Below are 20000 nucleotides of genomic sequence, written 5' to 3' on the forward strand. Positions count from 1 at the left end.
TGTCAGATAATGAAGATCCAGATAATTGAGGATTACTATTCCTCTATCTATTTATCTGTCTTAGGTCCCCTTTAGGGTCCAGTTTGTCAGACAATGTCAAGCTCTGGGTAATGTGTATTTGGATAAATATGTGGATTATTTATGTAAATATAAATATATATATATATATATATATATATATATATATATATATATATATATATATATATATATATATATATACATACAGTGATAAATGAATTATTACAGTGATAGTTGAATAACAATAAAAACTAGCAAAATTAATATAGTATTGTGTCCAGCCCCACAAAACATCAGTCACCTAGATAATGATATAGTGCGTCCTCGACTTACAGCGCCACTGACTTACGGCACTTTTTCAGCGACATTAATGGAGTTTTACAGTGCTGTAACTTGATGTCGCATCAAGTTACGGTGCCGTAAGTGCCATTGAAGGCGCTAACAGCAAGGATAGGCATCAAGTTAACTGCCCTTACAGCGCTGTAACTTGATGCAACATAAAGTTACAGCGCCTATAAGCGTTGATAATGGCAAAAAATTTACTTATGGTGCGGCGCTGGAACGGATCCCCCGCTGTAAGTCGGGGATGCACTGTACATTGTTTCTTGTGTTCCTGTATGGTTTACTATAATTATCACTTCCTCATCCTTTACCATGTTTGATGACACAAAGGTTACCTAAGATAAAATAGGAGTGTGCTCTCTGTCTCACGGTCACAAACACACCCACACAGGTCTGTAATTTGTATTTTAACCTTTCCTTGTAACTTTGTAATTTCCTTTTTGAAAAGTAGTATTTTTAAATTAATGGGTGGTACTTCCACAGTATTTTCATTCTTAGGTTGTAGTGTGGTATTAAAATTAGGCATTTCTCTTATCTAAGTTTTTTCATTGTGCCATAAATAACAGCATGTTCTGTATTATCTAGAAGGAGCAGATGAACAGGATGTTCTATAGTCAGTTAAATTTGCAGTCTAAAGTTCATGTAATTCTAACATTTCATGTAAGTATTGGGTAATAAAAAAGACTAGGTGGTAATCAAATACTGTAGAAGTATTTCAGTTGTAAACGTTTTTTATTGTTTTTGAAACTTGGATTATTTTGTTAAATTGTATGTTTTATTTCATTTTTTTTAACAGAAAGACGTGCACCTGGTATAAAACTTTATTTTAAAGAGGAGAAGACATCTAGTTCGGAAGATGAAAGCTTTAGTTCTGATGGTTGTGTTGATGATATTTCTACTGTTAGGGAAAATTCAGGCATTGATAAAAGTACAAGTTTGTCTTACATCAAATCAAAAAAAAGTGAAGATATAAGGAGAGGTTTGGAAAGCAGACGTGTTATTGATAAACACCTTGGCATGGAAACCAAGCCTAGCACAAGTGGTTACTATTCAAAAAATAAACCCAATGACTTAATGAAAAGAAAATTATATACGGCCAGTTTAGTGTTTGATGAACTGCCAAAGAACTGTAGATCCACACAGACAGTTGAGCCTTCCATAATGCCAAACAAAGAAATGATTCCAGAAACTTCAGATGACACTAATGAGAACCATATAAAAAAAAAAAATCCCAAATTAAATGAAAATTCGGATGATTCACAAGGTGGTGAATCAGAGGAAATTCCACTGTTGCTGGGAAGTCAGTCATTAAATTCATGTTCAATATCAAAAAGTCTGTGCATGAATAAGAGAACAGTTCCGGTTGAGTCAGTGATATCAAGTAATTCAGAAAAGGTTTCAGAAAATAATGCAGCTGTCATGGATGAGTCAGTGATGGTTAGTAATTCATCTAATTTTGGGAAAGAAAGTGAGCAAGAAACATGGAAGAAAAATGAAGTACCTATAACAGCAGATCATGAATCTCAAGCCTTTGGTACCAACAGTGAAGTAGCCATAACATCAGACCAAGAATCTGAATTTCATTTGATGAGTGACTTCAAATCACAACAGCCTGATACATTGTCTGTGAAACAGAATGTAAAGGAATCTAATGTTCTAAGTTCTCCCTCACCTGTAGGAAATAAATATAGCAGAACATCATCAACCAGTTCAGGTACTTTAAAAAAGAAAAGATGCTGGGAAAACTCTCATATAAATCTTCGATCTAGTAGTGTAAGACGGAAGTTACGAAAGAGACGCATCCGTCACTTCCAGATATAGTAATTTTTATTGGAGGTTTTGTTTAGATAGTTTAGATTGAAATACATTATTACAGTATATGTTGTATTTCACACATAACATTATCATCTCTTCAAGAGGGATACGCAAGAATTTTCCCTTGTCTCATTTATTCAGAAAGTTTTAAGTCATCTGGAATTAACAGATATTTGCTTTTAAGTGTTAAGTGCTTTGAAAGGAAATTACTCAAGATTAATGCATTGTTTTATATTCAAGTAAGACTAAAATCTCTGCAGTCTCCATTTGCTCTATTAACTGCAGTGTCTTAGATATGCATTTACATATATTCTTGCGGTATGCCTTTGCTTAATATTTTGTATTCTGTGAATGGATTGTATACTGACCTTTTCTCTTATAGTTTTATAAATCATGCCAGTACAAATTTTTAAATAAAAGTTTAATTTGAATGCTTACATAATTAGTCGACTAAGATTGTTATGTTTACAGGGTTGTATGTGACATGAGATCTCTCATGTCTTGTGGATTTTGCACCCTAATTCCCATCTGCCACAAGTCTTCATAATTGAAAGCCCTTTCTCCATGATTTCCAATTAGTTTATGTCCTCTGCAGTTTTTCAGACCGGCCCTCTTCCCTTCTTATAATGTCCAAACTATTTGTCTATGAGATTTCTATTTTTCAGCTTCTGGATCCTACATTTCTCAACAACTTCCTCATTTGCAGTCCTAGAATTTTATAGCCTCGCCTCTTCGCAGTCTCTCTGTTTTAAGCCTCCATGGTTGTAATATTTTTGTTCACCAGCAGTGCAGCATTCTCTGTCTAGTAAATGCTATGTCTTTGTACACTTTTTCATGCTACCCTCCCCTCCAAGGCATGTCCTTCCACCTCAGCATAATCACTCCATTCAATGTCAGCAAAGTGAATTACAGTACAGTACTGTACAGTATAGCCTAACAACAACTTAGGCTGACAATATAAGTAAAATAATAAAACTCATGAATTAAAAAAAAAAAAGACCATAAACATCGTTGTATGTTGTTTTAACATCGAGTTACTGTGTTTGCCAACTCCCCCCCTTCTCCCCAACATACAGTATATTGTATGCACATATGCACTGGTTTAAGGTAGACTACCAATTACTGCATGGTTGCTTGCCTTTCTCTCACAATTATTCTTTTGAGAGAGAGAGAGAGAGAGAGAGAGAGAGAGAGAGAGAGAGAGAGATGAAATAAACAGACACATATAGTTGCTCATGGAAGTGCATGTTACATGTAATCAACAGATGAACTGGGAACATATACAGTACATTTAAATTCAATTATTTCCTCTCTTCAGCACTCAGTAATGTCTATATATATGGTGTCATTAATACTGTAGTGAGTCAATGATTGCATGTATATGTTCCCAGTCCATTTGTTAATTACATATAAATTGCATTTCCATGACCAGCCATATGAATATCTGTCTGTAACCCCCCACCCCCCATCCACCTCTCTCTCCGCCTTGCATTACACAGGAATTGCACTTCAGTGAGTAATCACATAAATGTCAGCCTATTTTCTCTCTCTCTCTCTCTCTCTCTCTCTCTTGCATGTGTATAGTTATTTTACTTGAAGTTTTGACAAAGTAAATATCCCTCAATAAAATGTGAGTAATATAAGTGTGTATGTCAGTTAATATAGTTCATAGCATATAATTTACTAAATGTTTCAACCAATGATACTAGCATGGTGTGCATATAGTGTTTTTCATTATTATGTCTGCATCTATAGTTGAATATGTTACAGCTTGTAAGACCCTCCTAAAAAAATTGTCATTATAGGTAAATACCTAAATATAAGAGGAATTATCATATAAGTCAATGTTTAAAAAAATACTCTAGATCTACAAAGCTCAAAACATTTCAGCTTACATCCCTCCAACAACTGTAACCTTCAAAAGATACTGTACATATTTTGTATTCCAACCTCGCCAAATGCAGCTGATATTTCTTTTCACAGTGGTCCTCATTTAAGAAAACTGAATAAAATTTAAGTTAAAAATATTGTGTATATAAAATGTATGTCTGGCAGTAGTAAACATGGTGATAGGAAGGGTAACATTGTTCAAAAAGTGATATCATTTGAGGATTTTACACGTATTTTGTTGTACAGTGTTACTGTAGTACTTTATACTTTTTAACTTAGATTTAGATTCACTCATAGAAAGAGGAAATGTAACGCAGCAAAAATCCGCCCATAGTATGGCGTGGTCAGAAAGTTATGCGGTGATATTACTATTGACATAAAAGATTGCATATAGATATGAAATGCAGTTTCTTTATGAGGCAGATAAACACACACACACACACACACACACTAGCTGTTCAAACAAGTGGGAGAAAGATGCTGAATAGGGCATGATGGGTTAGTTGCCTTGGAATCAAAAAAGCTGTGATTACTAGGTTAGACAGGCAAGTATTGGTCCCATTTGTTTTAGGATCTGCTATGTCTTGCTCACTTGATGGATTATTCCAATAGGTAATGAAGTCTGATAAGTTGAGGTGCTAGCATATTCCAACCTTGAGCTTCCATTGTGTCACCATTTGTTAAATTATATACGGCATTAAATTCATCCATGCCCGACTCCCAGAGCTTGAACATAATGATTTTCCAACTGCAGCATCTCCTTTGCTTTCTTTCTGGTCAGTGTGAGCTTGGCTTTGCTTACATTAATTTTCAGTTTCGTTTTTGCACTCCACCCTTCACCATGATAGCTGACTGGTAAGTTCAACACATTTACACTCGTATAGAACCTGAATTCAACAGGAAAATGTAGAGCAGAGTCAATATCAACATAAATCTCTCATGATATTTGAATGGTCAAGTTGACTGTTTATTATGGATTTTAAACCAAGGACCAGGTTCATGTCCTGTTTAGGGTAGAAGACTTACCAATTATAATTCAGTTTAGGTATAAGTTATATCCAAGGTATAGTGAATTTATAATTAACTGATATTTGTGACAGTATTTGTGAGTATAAAAAAGTCACCATGTATGTGGCAAAACTTCATAACTAGCTAAGTGTCACAAACCATTCAGAACTGTGGTGGAGATGGGTTTGTATCAGTTTTAAGAGCAGAACCTGAATTCAACAGGAATATATAGAGCAGTGTCTTGATAGCTAAAAGGTAAAGTCAATTGTTTATCACTGTAAAATAACAAAAACATGAAAACCCATAAACTGTAATTGATTTAAGTAGACCTGGATATGAAATAGTAAGTAGTTTAAAGCAGCTTTCATGTACTTTAAACCATTACTGCTACATACCTTGTAAGATTTATAACAGAAAATATAAAAAGCCAAAAAAAATACAGTGTAAAAATAGAAAAAGGGAAATAGCAAAAGTGAAGCTAGTGATAGACAATATGCTGTACTGTAAATGTACAGGAAGTTCATGTCATATTTTCTATTGCTGTACTGTAGTAATGCAATAGAAAATTACAGATACAAAAATTTTTTATGCAATAAGATATTACAGTTACAATATAAGAACTAGTTTTTATGTAATAAAATAAACTACCAGTATGGTATCCATTACTGTACAGTAGGTGTCAGGACACATAATTTACGTTCCTAATATATACAGTAATGGTTATGATAATTAAGGCACTTATAAAAAATAAATATTCATAGGTATTTACATATATCCAAACACTAAGAGAGTAGGAATAGCCGACTTTAGATATTGGAAAATTGAATCAGAGAACCAAACTTATTACTGAAATTATACTTTTGGATAGTAAAAATTTCCTCTTCTGTCATAAACTTTAGTTAGAAATTCATTCCTAATTTTCATATCAATACCTAGGAAGAACTGCTTTTTAAGGGACATTATTAGTATTGGAGACTTCAAGTACTCAGGGATATATTGATTTACCATCAAATAATATATTTTTGTCATTCAGTGATGCTAAATTATCTATACAGTATACCTTTATGTATGTTTGTATCTTGAGTCTACCTTTAAAGGGATTATTATGCAAAAATTGATATTCACACAAATATAAAGTAGCAATGTTAGGGCTGTAATTAGTACCTATTTTTTGCCTAGAAATTTTGTTATGAAGTTAAATATATAGTTAATACAAAATTTTAGTATTTTACGAAAATACAGTGGTACCTAAAGTCTGCTGATTTCGTTACTTAATGGACTTGCCAGAGTTTGATAAATAAAATCCGGTAAGTACAACAGGGTTATCAAATGGAGGACTGGGCATGCAAGTGGATAATCCACTAAGTACGCTAGAGGTATCAGACAGTGAAAAAACAAAAGCATGTATGTGACCAAGGCTTTATTGTTAGTGCCTGTGAGGGTGGACAGTGAACAAACAAATGCACCCAAAATTGACCAGTGCTTTATTCTTTGTGCTTTCTTTAAATCTTGTGCTGAATGCCCTTGTGGACAGAGTCAATTGACTATAAAACCCAAGAGGGCTGTAAAGGGATCAGCCTGCAAAGAGACGAATTATAGAAAAAGGTGATTTTTAGTTAAATACAAGGGAGAAGAAAATAAAACTGTTACACCTGAATTCAGGTGTTAGCAGAAAGCAGGAATGAATTTATTCATTGCTTAAACATTTGGAGATCAGAAAACTCCACAATTTTAGTTGTAGTCTTAATAAAACTCCTAGGAAACTAAGTAGTATTAAACGTAATACTAGAAAACAACACACTTTGCAGCAGCAGCCTTCCTAGTGTTGTGATCATAAACAGCTACGTCAGGTAAAGAAGAGTGCAGAGGATGTTTGTCGTTGTAGCACATTTCACATAGCAAATATATTGAACTCCCTTTACGTCTATGCCAGAAGTCAACATTACTTTGAAAATTAACTTGGGTGATGACACAACTGTATCCAAACAAGAGTTTGAGATTAGAGTGAGCACCCAAAGACCACACTGGAGAACAGTGCTACAAACAAGGAAGAGGAAAACAGTTAAAACACTTAGATATACGTAATAGCTTCGTCGTGAAACATTTGTAAGCAGTATAAGAAAAGCTATGGATGTCTTTCATGGTATAGCCAAAAAAATATCAGTCGACCTCCAGTATTCACAGGGGATGTGTACCACTACCCCCCGCGAATAGCTAAAATCCACGAATACTTAAAACCCCTCAAAAAAATCTTAGAACTGCCTATTTTGATAGTTCAAAACACCAAAAAACCCTCTAAGAATGCTTATACCTGAATATTTTAATAGTTTTATGACAAAAAGTGCATTTAGTCACGAAAATGGTATGAAAATACAGTAATTTGTGAATATTTCTCTATGAAAAATACTGCGAATTTTCTGTGAATAATTTGTATATATATTCCACAGAGAAGTCCACGAGGCCGCGAATAGCGGGGGTCGACTATATGTAATTTGGATACCATGGAAGCACATACTGCTGTGGCAAAACACATGGCCATTATCATAGCAAGCAGGGAAGCCATGATGATGCTGTGCGTATGTGGTTTTCACAGTAAAAAAAAAAAGTGTTGGTGTGATAATTCAAGGATCTGAGATAAGATGGCAGCATAGAAATTTGCCGGAAAAACTGAAGTTGCCAGAGGTTGTTGGATTTGATGAAAATGAAGGTCTTTTCTCCCTTCAAATTTACAACGTGTGAGATTGATCTATTTTGGAAGTCCCTTCCACTGAAGATGAAGTGATGACAGGGAGTTGAGATATCCATGGCCTGAAGCAGAGCAAACAAAAGATTTTGGCCTTGTTCTGCCAATGCTATGGCTCCCATTGTTTTAAGCCCTTTGTTGTTTGCACTGCTAGACAGCCATGGCCCATAAAGGACATAGTGCAGTCCATCATTAACTTGTCGCAGAGGGCATTGCTCACGACGGATATTATTAAGTCCTATCTGTCGAACCATGCTTTCAGGAAAATACGGCACTACCAGGAAAATGCACTTAAAATCATTGGGGGCCATCATCCTGATGGATAAACATGCTGCACATCCGTCGACGGAAGAGCTAGTTACAGACGATGGGTGGATTAAGGGCCTTTTCCTCCCTAGAAACACAACTTCCTTGATACAGCCTATGGACCATGGGACGATTTATGTCACCAAGAGGCTGTACTGAATGTTTGTAAAGGAAGTGATGGTTTTCCTTGAGAGTTGAGATTCTGAAGGAAAAGAGGGTACCAGAGGAAGGAAGACACTTGAAAATCTTGGGGTCTGTTGTTTTCAACTGGGTAGCAACATGAAGGCTCTGAAGCCATCAGTGACTGACATAATGACTTCAAATCTAGTGGTTTTTGTCCCGTCTTCCAAAAAGCTGAAACTTTGACAGAAGAGGAAACTGAAGATGGTTTAAAGAGGATGAGGGAGACCTGGGTCATTAGTTGCATACAGATGATGAAATGATGCAGGAGGTAGTGTATGAGCCAAATGAAGAAGAGGATGATGTTATATAGCCACCCAAGACAACCACAAAGCTTTAAGGGCTCAGGGCACACCCTTTCCCCTGAATGAACTGCATTAGATTAGGAAGCCTTGATGTATTACGGACCCCTAAAGGACAAACGAAACATACTTTTCCAGAGGTAATTTTAGTCAGGAAGCCAGAATACATTCGACTAGTTTTCCTGACCAAACATTCGCCTGGGTGAGACCATGGCACCATCGTCTTTGCCCTCACGCCGGCCTCCCTTACCCTAAATCTGGCCCCTCTGGTGTCCTCCCCATCCATGCAACGTCACTGACTCATCCCACCCCCTCCACACCCCATGAGCTTGAACAATGCTGCTTACTCCATTAATGAAAGTGCAATTCTAACTCAGGCTAAAATGTCTCAAGTCACCAAAACCCAACACCAGGACCTCACTATGCTTCACATGTGCATCATGTTAGGATTAGGAAACAATCGGCACTTACTGTGGACCCACCTCCCTCTCTCTCTCTCTCTCTCTCTCTCTCTCTCTCTCTCTCTCTCTCTCTCTCTCTCTCTCTCTCTCTCTCTCTCTCTCTCTCTCTCTCTCTCTCTCTCATGTCATAAATTATTTGCAGTTTTTAGAAGCAGTAGAGTATAGTCCTGTACTCAGTACAGTGTAGTCACAGTGTCTCACATTTTACAATTTGTATATCTGCATGTGTACAGGTTATACTCATATGTATACACTCCTTTAGGATAAACTAATGGTTGCACTTAGAGGAATACTACCAGATAACCATCCTCCACAAAAATGAACTTGCTTACGACAGACTGTTAGTCACCATTGAAATCAACACCAAAAACTTTTTGAATGCAAAATAAATAGAACAATCCCCCCAGAAATGCTCGAAACGAAGAAAAAAATGTACTAACAGAAAAGGTTCATGAAAAGATGTGTGGTCTGGTGATGAAAAACATAGCCAGCAATGTGACTCGCTGAAACTTGAGGGAACTGTGTCATAAAAAATTTTCAAGTAAATTATTCACATTACTTCACAGCTGAAAGAAACAATTTTTGAAAGGGATATATGATGAAGTGAAGATGAAAAGCTTGTCTAAATAATACATCATTTTTCAGAAGACTGAGTTGCTCATGCATCAACCTACCAAGAGCAACAGATCATTTTCCGTCTCCCAAATACTGAAGTGTTTCCAATTTTGCAAACGCCAAATGAACTAATATATAAGTACAGTAAATGCGTTTGTGATGAAATAAACAATTTCCTCCGAGTCTTTGTAAATTGTCTGCAGAGAAGATATCTATGCAGTATATTCCAATTAATACCTGTAATACACAGTATAGTGGCAAGAATTATAGATTTATGTATGTATAAATATAGATTATTTGTATATTTTTTAGTTTCATTTGTTCCTAACTTTTTGAAGGTATGATTCTGGCTTAATATTCCCCTATGCTGAGGTAAATACCTCTTCGCAGAGTGATAAAGTAATATCATGGAAGCTGATTTTGTGGATGGATAAGGAGTCAGTTACTGTACGAGTGAAGACACCATGTAGAGTAATCGATATTTTTAACAACTGTTTATGAATCTGGTAATTTGAAAAAGAAATTGTCTGTGATACTTCTGTGCCTTAAACCACCTTCAACTTGAGAAGTTTCAGTATACTGTATTTGGATAACAGGCGTCGCAATTCTTTTGACTTGATGCATATAACATGCTGCTTTCTACTTTTTCAAAATTTCATCCTAGATGTAATGATGTTTTAGACGTCCCCCCCCCCACCACAGAATAAATCATTCTAAAGCCCTCCCTGGCCTTTCCACAGGACCCAAAGAAGCAGGGCCAGGAAAGGCCCTCCAAAACTGCAAGAAGATTGGTATAGTTAAGACATACCTGAGCAAGGGAAATTCTTTGAAGGCCGCGCCTACTTTATGGAGGGTTAGAGAAGACCACTTTGATGGTAAAGAATGACTTAAGTGGTCCTCCCAGATCCTTAAACTGTTGCCGTCGTTGGGATGTTTGAGGAAGGCAGCTGAGAGCAATGTCCACTGCTTCAATGATGTTAAGACGTCAAGGTCCTGGAAACGTTGCACCTCAGTTGCTGACATAACAAATTGTAGTCAGGCTTTTTTTCTCTCTTTCTCTCTCTTATTTCAGTTTCATTTTTCTTTCCTTCTATCTATTTTAAGAGAAACATTCTAAAATGATTCAGATTATGGAAATTTCTACCCTTAAATATTTGATGAAGGGTGGAGGTGGCCTGCATGCCCCTCCACAAGTAAAAATGAGTATTTAACGTGGCCGAGAGGGAAAACATTAGGTGAAACCCATGGTAAAGAGTAGTCTCTCCCTTTTACCTTGGTCAAAACCAAGCTAAAGGGAGCCTCTCTTTACCTTGGTCAAACCTTGCCCTCAGTGCTGGGTCCGATTTCGACGGACTGACGACCCTTGAGGCTCTGACGGTCCATGAAGTGTACGTATATTCAGGCAGGTCTCCAGGGCAGCTGCCTTTTTAAAGGTAGAAATTTTGTTTCTTCCCTTGTAATAATTCATACCCTTCATCCTTTGTGGTACCCTACATTCTCCCGTTGGATTCTTCCAATTGAGTACAAAATAAAGAAACTGAAATGACATTAAATCCCTTTGACGTGAGTAAGAGATTAATTGAATTCAGGCAGGATCCATTGACCCATGTTTGGGGCTCTGATGGAAAACGATAAGTAAAAAACAATGGAAAACGATAAGTAAAAAACAAATATCACCACCAAGATTTGGAAACTATCTGTTAAATAGATATTCAACAACTGAGATTACTTTCAGACAAACAAAAACAATCATGGGTAGTCAAGCAACTTCCAAAAATCAATCTGAGGGTTATCTTGCATACAATATATATATATATATATATATATATATATATATATATATATATATATATATATATATATATATATATATAATATATATATATATATATATATATATACATACCTCAAAAGCTAAAGTAACAACACATAACACAATGAATAGTGTACAAGGTGCAATTCAGCTGCACTAAAATGAGTCGAACCAGTTAAAAAAAGATATGACGAAAAAAGGATACAATGATGCGCAACACTGAAATCTACTATATTTCCAACCATGGGAAAAAGTAAGTATACCTTAGTTTAACCAGAACACTGAGCTGATTAACAGCTCTCCTACGACTGGCCCGAAGGATTAGATTTATTTTACGTGGCTAAGAACCAGTGGGTTATCTAGCAACGGGACCTACAGCTTATTGTGGAATCCGAACCACATTCCGAGAAATGAATTTCTATCAGCAGAAATAAATTCCTCTTATTCCTCATTAGAACTCGCGGCCAGCAGAGTGCTAGCTGAGAACGGAAACCACTCACCCAACGAGGAACTCCAATCATGGGAAATAAAGAATACCCTTTAAAAGCTGCAAAATTAAAATTCGAAGGACCATGTGTTCCACTGGAATTAAATTTTTAATCAAAACAGAGAAGTGAGACCATATATACCTAAACCCTTACGATGACCCCCCCCAAAATATTGCAGTAAATATGGACACACAAAAAAGGCCATTGCAACTCCAGAAGTGCAAACTGAGGATCAAATGATCAGCTATGGAGATGAATTGTTTGCAAAGTATTATGGCAAAAGAAGAATAAACAGGGTGTGAAATGAGAAGACACAAAAATGTTAAAAAGCTGCGCGTAGATAAAGGGACGGGTTAGTGTCTTGAGATTGCTCGGTTACGTGAAAAGGATGGAAGATGATGTATTGGTGAAGAGACTATGCAGTTTTGGAAGTGTTAAGTGGAAAAGACAGAAAGTGCTGGACAGATGGACTAAAAGAGGAACCGGAAAAGAAGGGTTTCAACATCCAAGAAGCAAGAATTTATGCAAGACAGCAGTGAATAGTGCGGTGCGTGTATGTACGCTTGACGTGGTGCTGATGAGCCCTATGTATAGGTGTATCGAATATCTAATGTTGTGGAAGTCTTCTATGCAGGAGGTTCACGCATAATTCGGCAGCTGAAATATGAAAGTATTAGTGATAATTGTCTTGCCTCTTGTCCAGTGCCACCCTTTGTTATGGAAAAATGCTTAATGTTAGGAAAAACCATTCATCATTAATATTGCACATTGACCGTACGAGACTTTCCAGCATACCATTACAATAATATTTCTGGGCTCACCTATCATGAATATGTCTCCTATTTTTTCTATTGCTAAACTCTGAATGACACTGGTTCTTATCAGCAAGTCAATCAGCTTGATTCATTACCTGCGCACGCGATTAAATCACAAATTTCATTATGTCTATTGTATTCGCTCTATATAACACGAGATGCAATGACATTTGGTTCCTTAATACTAAGGAAGGCGGTTTTGAATGGAGGGAGAGAGAGAGAGAGAGTGAGAGATGTTTGGAGAGAAAAAGAGGCTGGTGAAAGGAGACTAATGCTTTAAACTGTTCGTAGTGAATCCAAACAGCTCAATAATTCATCCTTTACCTCACCCTAACATTAGGAGTTGCATTTCAATACAAATTCAGTTGAAGGTCTTTATACCTACAAGAATATAAACACAATAAAATCTTTAATATATAACCTACATTCTAAGAGTGTTTTCTGGTGACTATAAAATTCGATGAAAAAAAGACGTGTTTTTCTTCTCTTTTTGCCATTTTTTTTTTATTTCCTTTCTCTGTGTCCTGTTTTACGCCTTTTTTCCCCGCCCGGCTGCAGAAGTGCTGGAAACAGATCAATAGCCCGGCGAAGGTGGGCGGGGGAGTGGAGAGGGGGGGACCTCGGTTATTTGTATCACATCATTTTGCCTTTGATAATCGGATTCTGAAGGAAAATCTTCCACCCCACACCCCTCCCCATCCCCAATCGTCGAATATGACATAGCCAAGCGTTTCTTTATTTCCCAAACAAGCGGAAATTCATAATAACTGACACCGCCTGGAGGAAGGTTTGAGGAAACAAGGGCCGAAATCTCGTGGATGTCCATCGCATCAAATCTTTTCGTGCTTTCTCGTAAATTCAAAGGGCCCCTACGTCACGGAATTAGTTAGTCTTTTTAGATAATTGTTTGTCCTCTCGCCCTGACCTCCTGTACACTAGGGAACGGGGTCACCTTTCCCGACGATGTTTTGTCCTACATCGGTGAACTGGGCCAACCTTTTTGTTGGTAGTGCTGTCGTCGTGCCTCTGACTCCCTCTAAAGCAACCCCGTAGGGGGATAGTGCCGCCAGTGCACCTCATGCAGTGCACTGTAGGCATTACTTAAGGTTCTTTGCAGCGTGCCTTCGGCCCCTAGCTGCAACGCCTTTCGTTCCTTTTATTGTACCTCCGTTCATATTCTCTTTCTCCCATCTTACTTTCCACCTTCTCCTAACAATTGATTCATAGTGCAAATGCGAGGTTTTCCTCCTGTTACACCTTTAATATCTTCTTACTGTCAATTTCCGTTTCAGCGCTGAATGACCCCATAGGTCCCAGTGCTTGGCCTTTGGCCTTAATTCTATATTCAATTCAATTCAATCCACCTAAAGCAAGAAATTAAATCACCTTTTTGGTTAATGCTTCGCCTTCGTGCCTTGACCTAACCATAATCGAATTTGGTGGTTTCTCCAATGTCCTCTTGCTCTTGGGCTCCTGCATTGTCCTCTGTCTCCTTTGACCTTGAAGTTGGGTCATTTATTTCTATCATTCATTGTCCACGTGCCTTTGAACTCCTAAATATCAGGGAACCGGATAACTTTTTTTTTTTTTTTTTTTTTATAAAGCGTTTGTCTCCGTCAATTTGACCTCTGGCACATCAAAGAACTGGGCCACTTTTTTTGGGGAGGGCTGTGTGTTATGCTTCGTTGTGACCGTAATAATTGTTGAATGTTAAATTGATTACTGTCATTATATGCTTATGATTAGCCATCGCTCTGTTGCACAGGGGGTGAACCGAAATTAAGTCCAGGTAGGGGAGTAGTGCCGTCGGTGTGCCTCACGCGGTACACTGTAGGCATTACTTAAGGTTCTTTGCAGCGTCCCTTCGGCCCTTAGCTGCAGCCTCTTTCATTCCTTTTGCTGTACCTCCGTTCATATTCTCTTTCTTCCATCTTACTTTCCACCCTTTCCTAACAATTGTTTCAATAGTCTTACCAGAGCTGAATGAGCTCATAGGTTCCTTATATTCCAAATCCAATTCCAGTTCAGAAATTTAGCATATTTTCGATGATTAAAATGATCAACTAAGTGGTGCAACTATATAAACATTAATGGCATACCAATACAATAAAGGGTGGCTTTTCAGTTTATAGAGTGAACGAGGTAGAATATTTTTTGGCGTAAGGGATAAACAACTGCGGATTTTCGGCGCGAGAAATGTGCCAAGCAGGATTTTTTTTTATGAAAGAAACGATTAAATTCTAGTTTCCGATAAGAGTAAAAACATATCCTGGGTTTTTGTAAATTGAATAACAAAGCCATGAAATGATAACGATGACATAACTTTATCAGTAACGACGAACAGTCGACTGAATGGTTTATTCACCAAGAATGAAGATTAGCATTGTAGAGTAAGGGAAAAAATATAAAAAAATAACTCGTTAAAAAGTATGATGTCAAGCCAATTAAGGTACAATTTTCAACACGAGGCAACCAAAAGGAAATCCACCTTTTAAAAATACCATATCCCTCTTTTGAAAACAATTTTCCTTTAATAAAATAATAATCTATCTGATATGTAAAATGCAGTGACAGAGTATTCTCTAGACCTTGATATTGAAAGCCAAGTTAAATACGTCGATAAAGATAATAAATGATAAGCTTGTTTCGCATAGTAAAAACTTTACAATAAAATCATACATGAACTTTCATTCTTCCATCACCAATCCGGTTTATCTTCTTGGGGCCCTGATTTGGTCCATCCTGCGGTCCCATCCTATTTGCAAGTTACAATTTGTATTTGACTTTCAGGTCATAACCGCAAGTTTCATGGAAATCATTTTTCACAGTACAGAAAATACAATATTGCAAGAACAGATGACTGATGTTTCTGTATAGTACATTGTCCCCTCCCTTAACTTCCAAGTGCTTTCTCTGTCTCCCACCTGTTTCCACTAACTTCCAACATCTTCACTCAATTGCCAGCAGCTTTCCCTAACTTCCAACATCATCCCCTGACTTCCAACAGTTTCCTTGTATTGGCTGATGCTTTCACAATTAGTGTTCTCTCTTCCCACAAAAAAATCATTTTACTCCCCACACTTCTTTTTCATTCGAGAATCCGACGGGACGTGAAACTTGATATTTACTTCTCTAGAAGTGACAGACCTGCCCCTTTAAAGGATGAAAGATCATAGGCGTTAGAGTAATGGGAAAAAAAGAAGTGAGTTCTGAAGCTCGACTACAATGCAATCCGGGTGCTCTAACGCTTTCCCTCTGATACTAGTACTACGACCGGCAAGGTTACAAGTACTGTTCCATAATACTAGCTCTTTTTTTGTTCGTTTCCCGGAAGATTTTTTTTTAGAATAGAATATACAGTAGAATGTAGGCCAAAGCCCAAGCGGTGGGACCTATGAGGTCATTCAGCGCTGAAACGGAAATTGACAATAAAAAGGTTTTGAAGGCGTAACAGGCGGAAAACCTCGCAGTTGCACTACTAATCCATTGTTAGGAGAGGGTGGGGGTTAAAACAGAAGAAAGAGAATATGAAAGGAGGTACTGTAAAAGGAATGAAAGGGGTTGCAGCTAGGGGCCGAAGGGACGCTGCAAAGAACCTTAAGTAATGCCTACAGTGCACCGCATGAGGTGCACTGACGGCACTAACCCCCCCACCCACGGGGCCAGCTTTGCCGCAGACTTGTTATTGAGGATTTACTGTCCTTTCACCACTGCGTAAGACTGACATAATGAACATGGCAACTACATTGGATGCTGCTTTGATACAGAATATCCTCGTGCAGTATAACGCTAAGCTTGTTAATTAACCTTTATCACCATTAACAAACTTCTTCCTGTTCAATGTGAGTTAATGGTCGGAGCAGTTAATGCAATATAAGAATGATCTCGGCCTCATTTAAATGTGCCCCATTTTGAGGGGTGTACTTGCGTCTACTCCTGAAAAGTTAAAAAGTACGAAAACCTCCCCAAAGAAACGTAGAATCGAATATCAAAGGGGAACCAGAACGCTCGTAAAAAAAAATATAATAAAAAATAAAAATAAAATTAAAAATTGCTTTTCGTCCCATAATACGCTCCAGTGCGCATTTGGGTGTCAGTAAAAATGCCATCAGGTTCATTATTTATACATCAAAAAGTTTTTTTATCACAAAGTTTACGCATCAAAACGCACCTCCGCTCCATCGTTAAGCTCGCAAAAGTCCAGAGGCGGTTCAAAGCCCGTCCAATTTAAATTTCACATTTCCATGTAGACAGCGATCCTTTTGATGGGTCGTCGTCCCTTTTCCCCTAAACTGAAACAAACCTCCCCACCCCACCCCACCCCAACCTTTCTCTTCCCGCGTTTTCGAACGCCAGCCTGTTATTGACCTGGTCAGGTATATAGTCAGTCAATCAGTCAGTAGGTCACCCAGGTAATCTGGTCGAATTTAATCATTTGCCATAGTTTTAACGTCTGTCAGTTAAGTCAGTTTGTTCGTCAGATATCAATTTAACCAGAATTAGCGACAATTTTTTCCTTACGTTTGAGCCTTGATCCGTCACTGACTGATCAGTTAGTCAGTCAGCCAGTTGATCTGTCTGAGTGAAAATATTTCACAACTGGCATTTCGTTGGCCAGTCACTCTGCTGGAAGCAAATATCCATCCACATAAAATAAAATAATCAAGCGTTTATCAGTTACTGATCAGCTAGTGAGTCAGTCAGTTAATCTGTATTAAAAGAATAACTTTCTCTCCAGTATTTTAAACAGATGGCTGCTTTCGCATGTCGATGTGTCAATCACTCTGAATCAAAACAACCAAGCCCTTTGTGTAAAATCGGACACTAAAACCATCATAGGCCTCAAAGGCCGTTTATGTCATAAAAAAAAAAAATCTTTCCCAAACATCGATTGTTGTCTGTCTGTCTGTCTCGTATCATTTCGGAGACAAAGTCATTACGCTCGCTCAGCAGGCTCTCGGGATCCATTGTGACCTGTTGCCGCTTTCACAAGAGGCGAATCATTTCCGCCAAGTCTTTTTTCTTTCTATGTTATTTCATTTCAAGAGAGGGCCATTTGCATCGATTTTCTTCCTCCATGGTTTGAAATTAATAAGACGAAATTGCTCATTACCTTCGAATTTTAGAGCCCAGCACCAATACTCCGTCAGACCTTATCAAAGCATCGACTGTCATGTACATGGCGAGAGATTCCCATTCCAGACGAAAGCCTCACAAATTCCGGCCACGTCGCTTCCCAGGAGTCTTCTGTTCTTTCCTCCCCCACGCCTCTTTTCCTCCTCCTCCTTTCTTTCCTATTTTTCTTTTTCCTACCGGAGAGCTTCGGTTCTGGAAATGTACGAAATGAATTCCTCTGTTGGCTTCTGCGAGCGTAGGAAGACAATGATGGGTATTTTATTGACTTCCTCTATTCACTCCTAGAAATACTTCTTACCGCCACATAAATTCCTCAGCCGGCAGAAGGGGGCACCAGATTGTTTTTCCCCTCTTTTTCCGAACCGGTTCGTGTGTGCTAGTGCTTTCCGCGCGCATGCGTCCACATCCTAGAGAGTTTTTTTTTTTTTATATATCGTTACCGGGTCAAGCGAACTTTTCATTGCCATTCCTCATTGTAAATGCAACCTTTGACATTAATAATCCTTAATACTTCCATAATTTAAAATGGTCTGAATGATAATGGCTTTACGTTGAAAATTATTTTCTGTAATATATATATATATATATATATAATATATATATATATATATATATATATAATATATATATATGTATATTATATATATATATATATATATATATATATATATATATATATATATATATATATGTGTGTGTGTGTATGTATGTATGTATGTATATGTTACTGATTTGTTATCAGTGCAAATGGAAATCTTGCTCTTTTTCTCTCGATATGTTTCGCCGAAATAAATACTCGTTTACAATTCAATACAATTCAATTTCTACATAAAAATGTTCCTAAAGGTTCATCCTCTAATCTCTCGACCGACTTCTACGTAGTTTAGGTCAGAGGGTAACTCTGACGTACATTCCCACAGCATGATGACACAGAAAATATTGGAATCTTTGACAACAGTAAATCGTATTTCGTAAATTTCGTGACGCAAGGCTCACAGGTTATAATCTTCTCGCTTCTTCATTACTTGCAGGTAAGAAGGCTGGAAGTGTCAGTGGGAGAAATGAGATGCTCGAGGAAGAAGAGGATACCACCAGCCCCTAACTCTTCCACTGAGGAAGATCGTCACCAGCCAGTGACCAAGAGCAGCGGCACTGGAACCAGCTAGAAACGCCACCCGCTCCCTCCCCACCCACTTCTCACCCTCGCCTCCCCAGCTCTCACTCGGAATCTTACTCTTCCTTTCCTACTTCTCCTTCCATTTTGCTCCTTCTTCCTTCCTTCCGGCTTTTACCGCTTCCACCAAGACCGTTTTGTAAAGGCCATACTATACGTTATTTGCAGCCAAAGGCACAGCACTTAGCAGTCCTTGGACAAGTTTATGAGAGGAGACGATGAGGAACCTTTACAACCAGAACTACATCATATATATTTTAAAAATGACTGACCGGACTTAAACGTACTGTACATTTAAAAGGAAGAGTAGAATCAAACATTGCTTTAATACTAATACTCAAACCGATAAACAAGCAACCACTCAAGCAACACGACAAATGCAAGAACGATCCCTTCAACAAACGACCCAACAGCTATAGCAGATGACATTTGAACAGAAAAATAAAAATTGCACCTCAGCCATCAACTCCACCTTCTCCTAAGCCCTGTCCCCAAATTTTTACCCCCGGCCATGGCCCAAACAACAGCAATGTCTGCTCTACCTTCCTCTGAGTCATTCATTTATCATCATCATGGTCCTTCCACCCAAGTTTCATCCAAACTTTTAAGCCTGTCGAGAGATAGTGACTGGACATTTTCTGAAAGCCAGAATCCTTCTGAGGTTTAAAAGAAAAAAAAGAAAGATATATATATATATATATATATATATATATATATATATATATATATATATATATATATATATATATATATATATATATTCTTTTCTTTTAACTGTTCTACAACTGACAGAAGGATTCTGGGCTTTCAAGCAATGTCCAGTCACTATATATATATATATATATATATATATATATATATATATATATATATATATATATATATATATAT

At 37.5% G+C, this 20000-nt stretch overlaps 1 protein-coding gene across 5 annotated transcripts in view; it reads left to right on the plus strand.

Annotated features, from left to right (window-relative positions):
- The window catches only part of LOC136846649 (serine-rich adhesin for platelets-like), a 77509-nt gene that overhangs the window by 55814 nt on the left and 1695 nt on the right, over positions 1 to 20000 (plus strand). For 3 of the 5 annotated variants that reach the window (XM_067117619.1, XM_067117620.1, XM_067117621.1), the window contains one exon: positions 1160 to 3000. The exons of 1 other annotated variant lie outside the window; for it this stretch is intronic. In XM_067117619.1, coding sequence (XP_066973720.1) covers positions 1160 to 2184 — 1025 coding nt within the window. In that variant the 3' untranslated portion in view covers positions 2185 to 3000. Of the gene's footprint in view, positions 1 to 1159; positions 3001 to 18966; positions 19558 to 20000 lie in introns of those variants that run through there. One more of the 5 variants, XM_067117622.1, reaches the window with a different exon arrangement.

The sequence above is a fragment of the Macrobrachium rosenbergii genome, chromosome 15, assembly GCF_040412425.1.
Source record: "Macrobrachium rosenbergii isolate ZJJX-2024 chromosome 15, ASM4041242v1, whole genome shotgun sequence".
NCBI lineage: Eukaryota > Metazoa > Arthropoda > Malacostraca > Decapoda > Palaemonidae > Macrobrachium > Macrobrachium rosenbergii.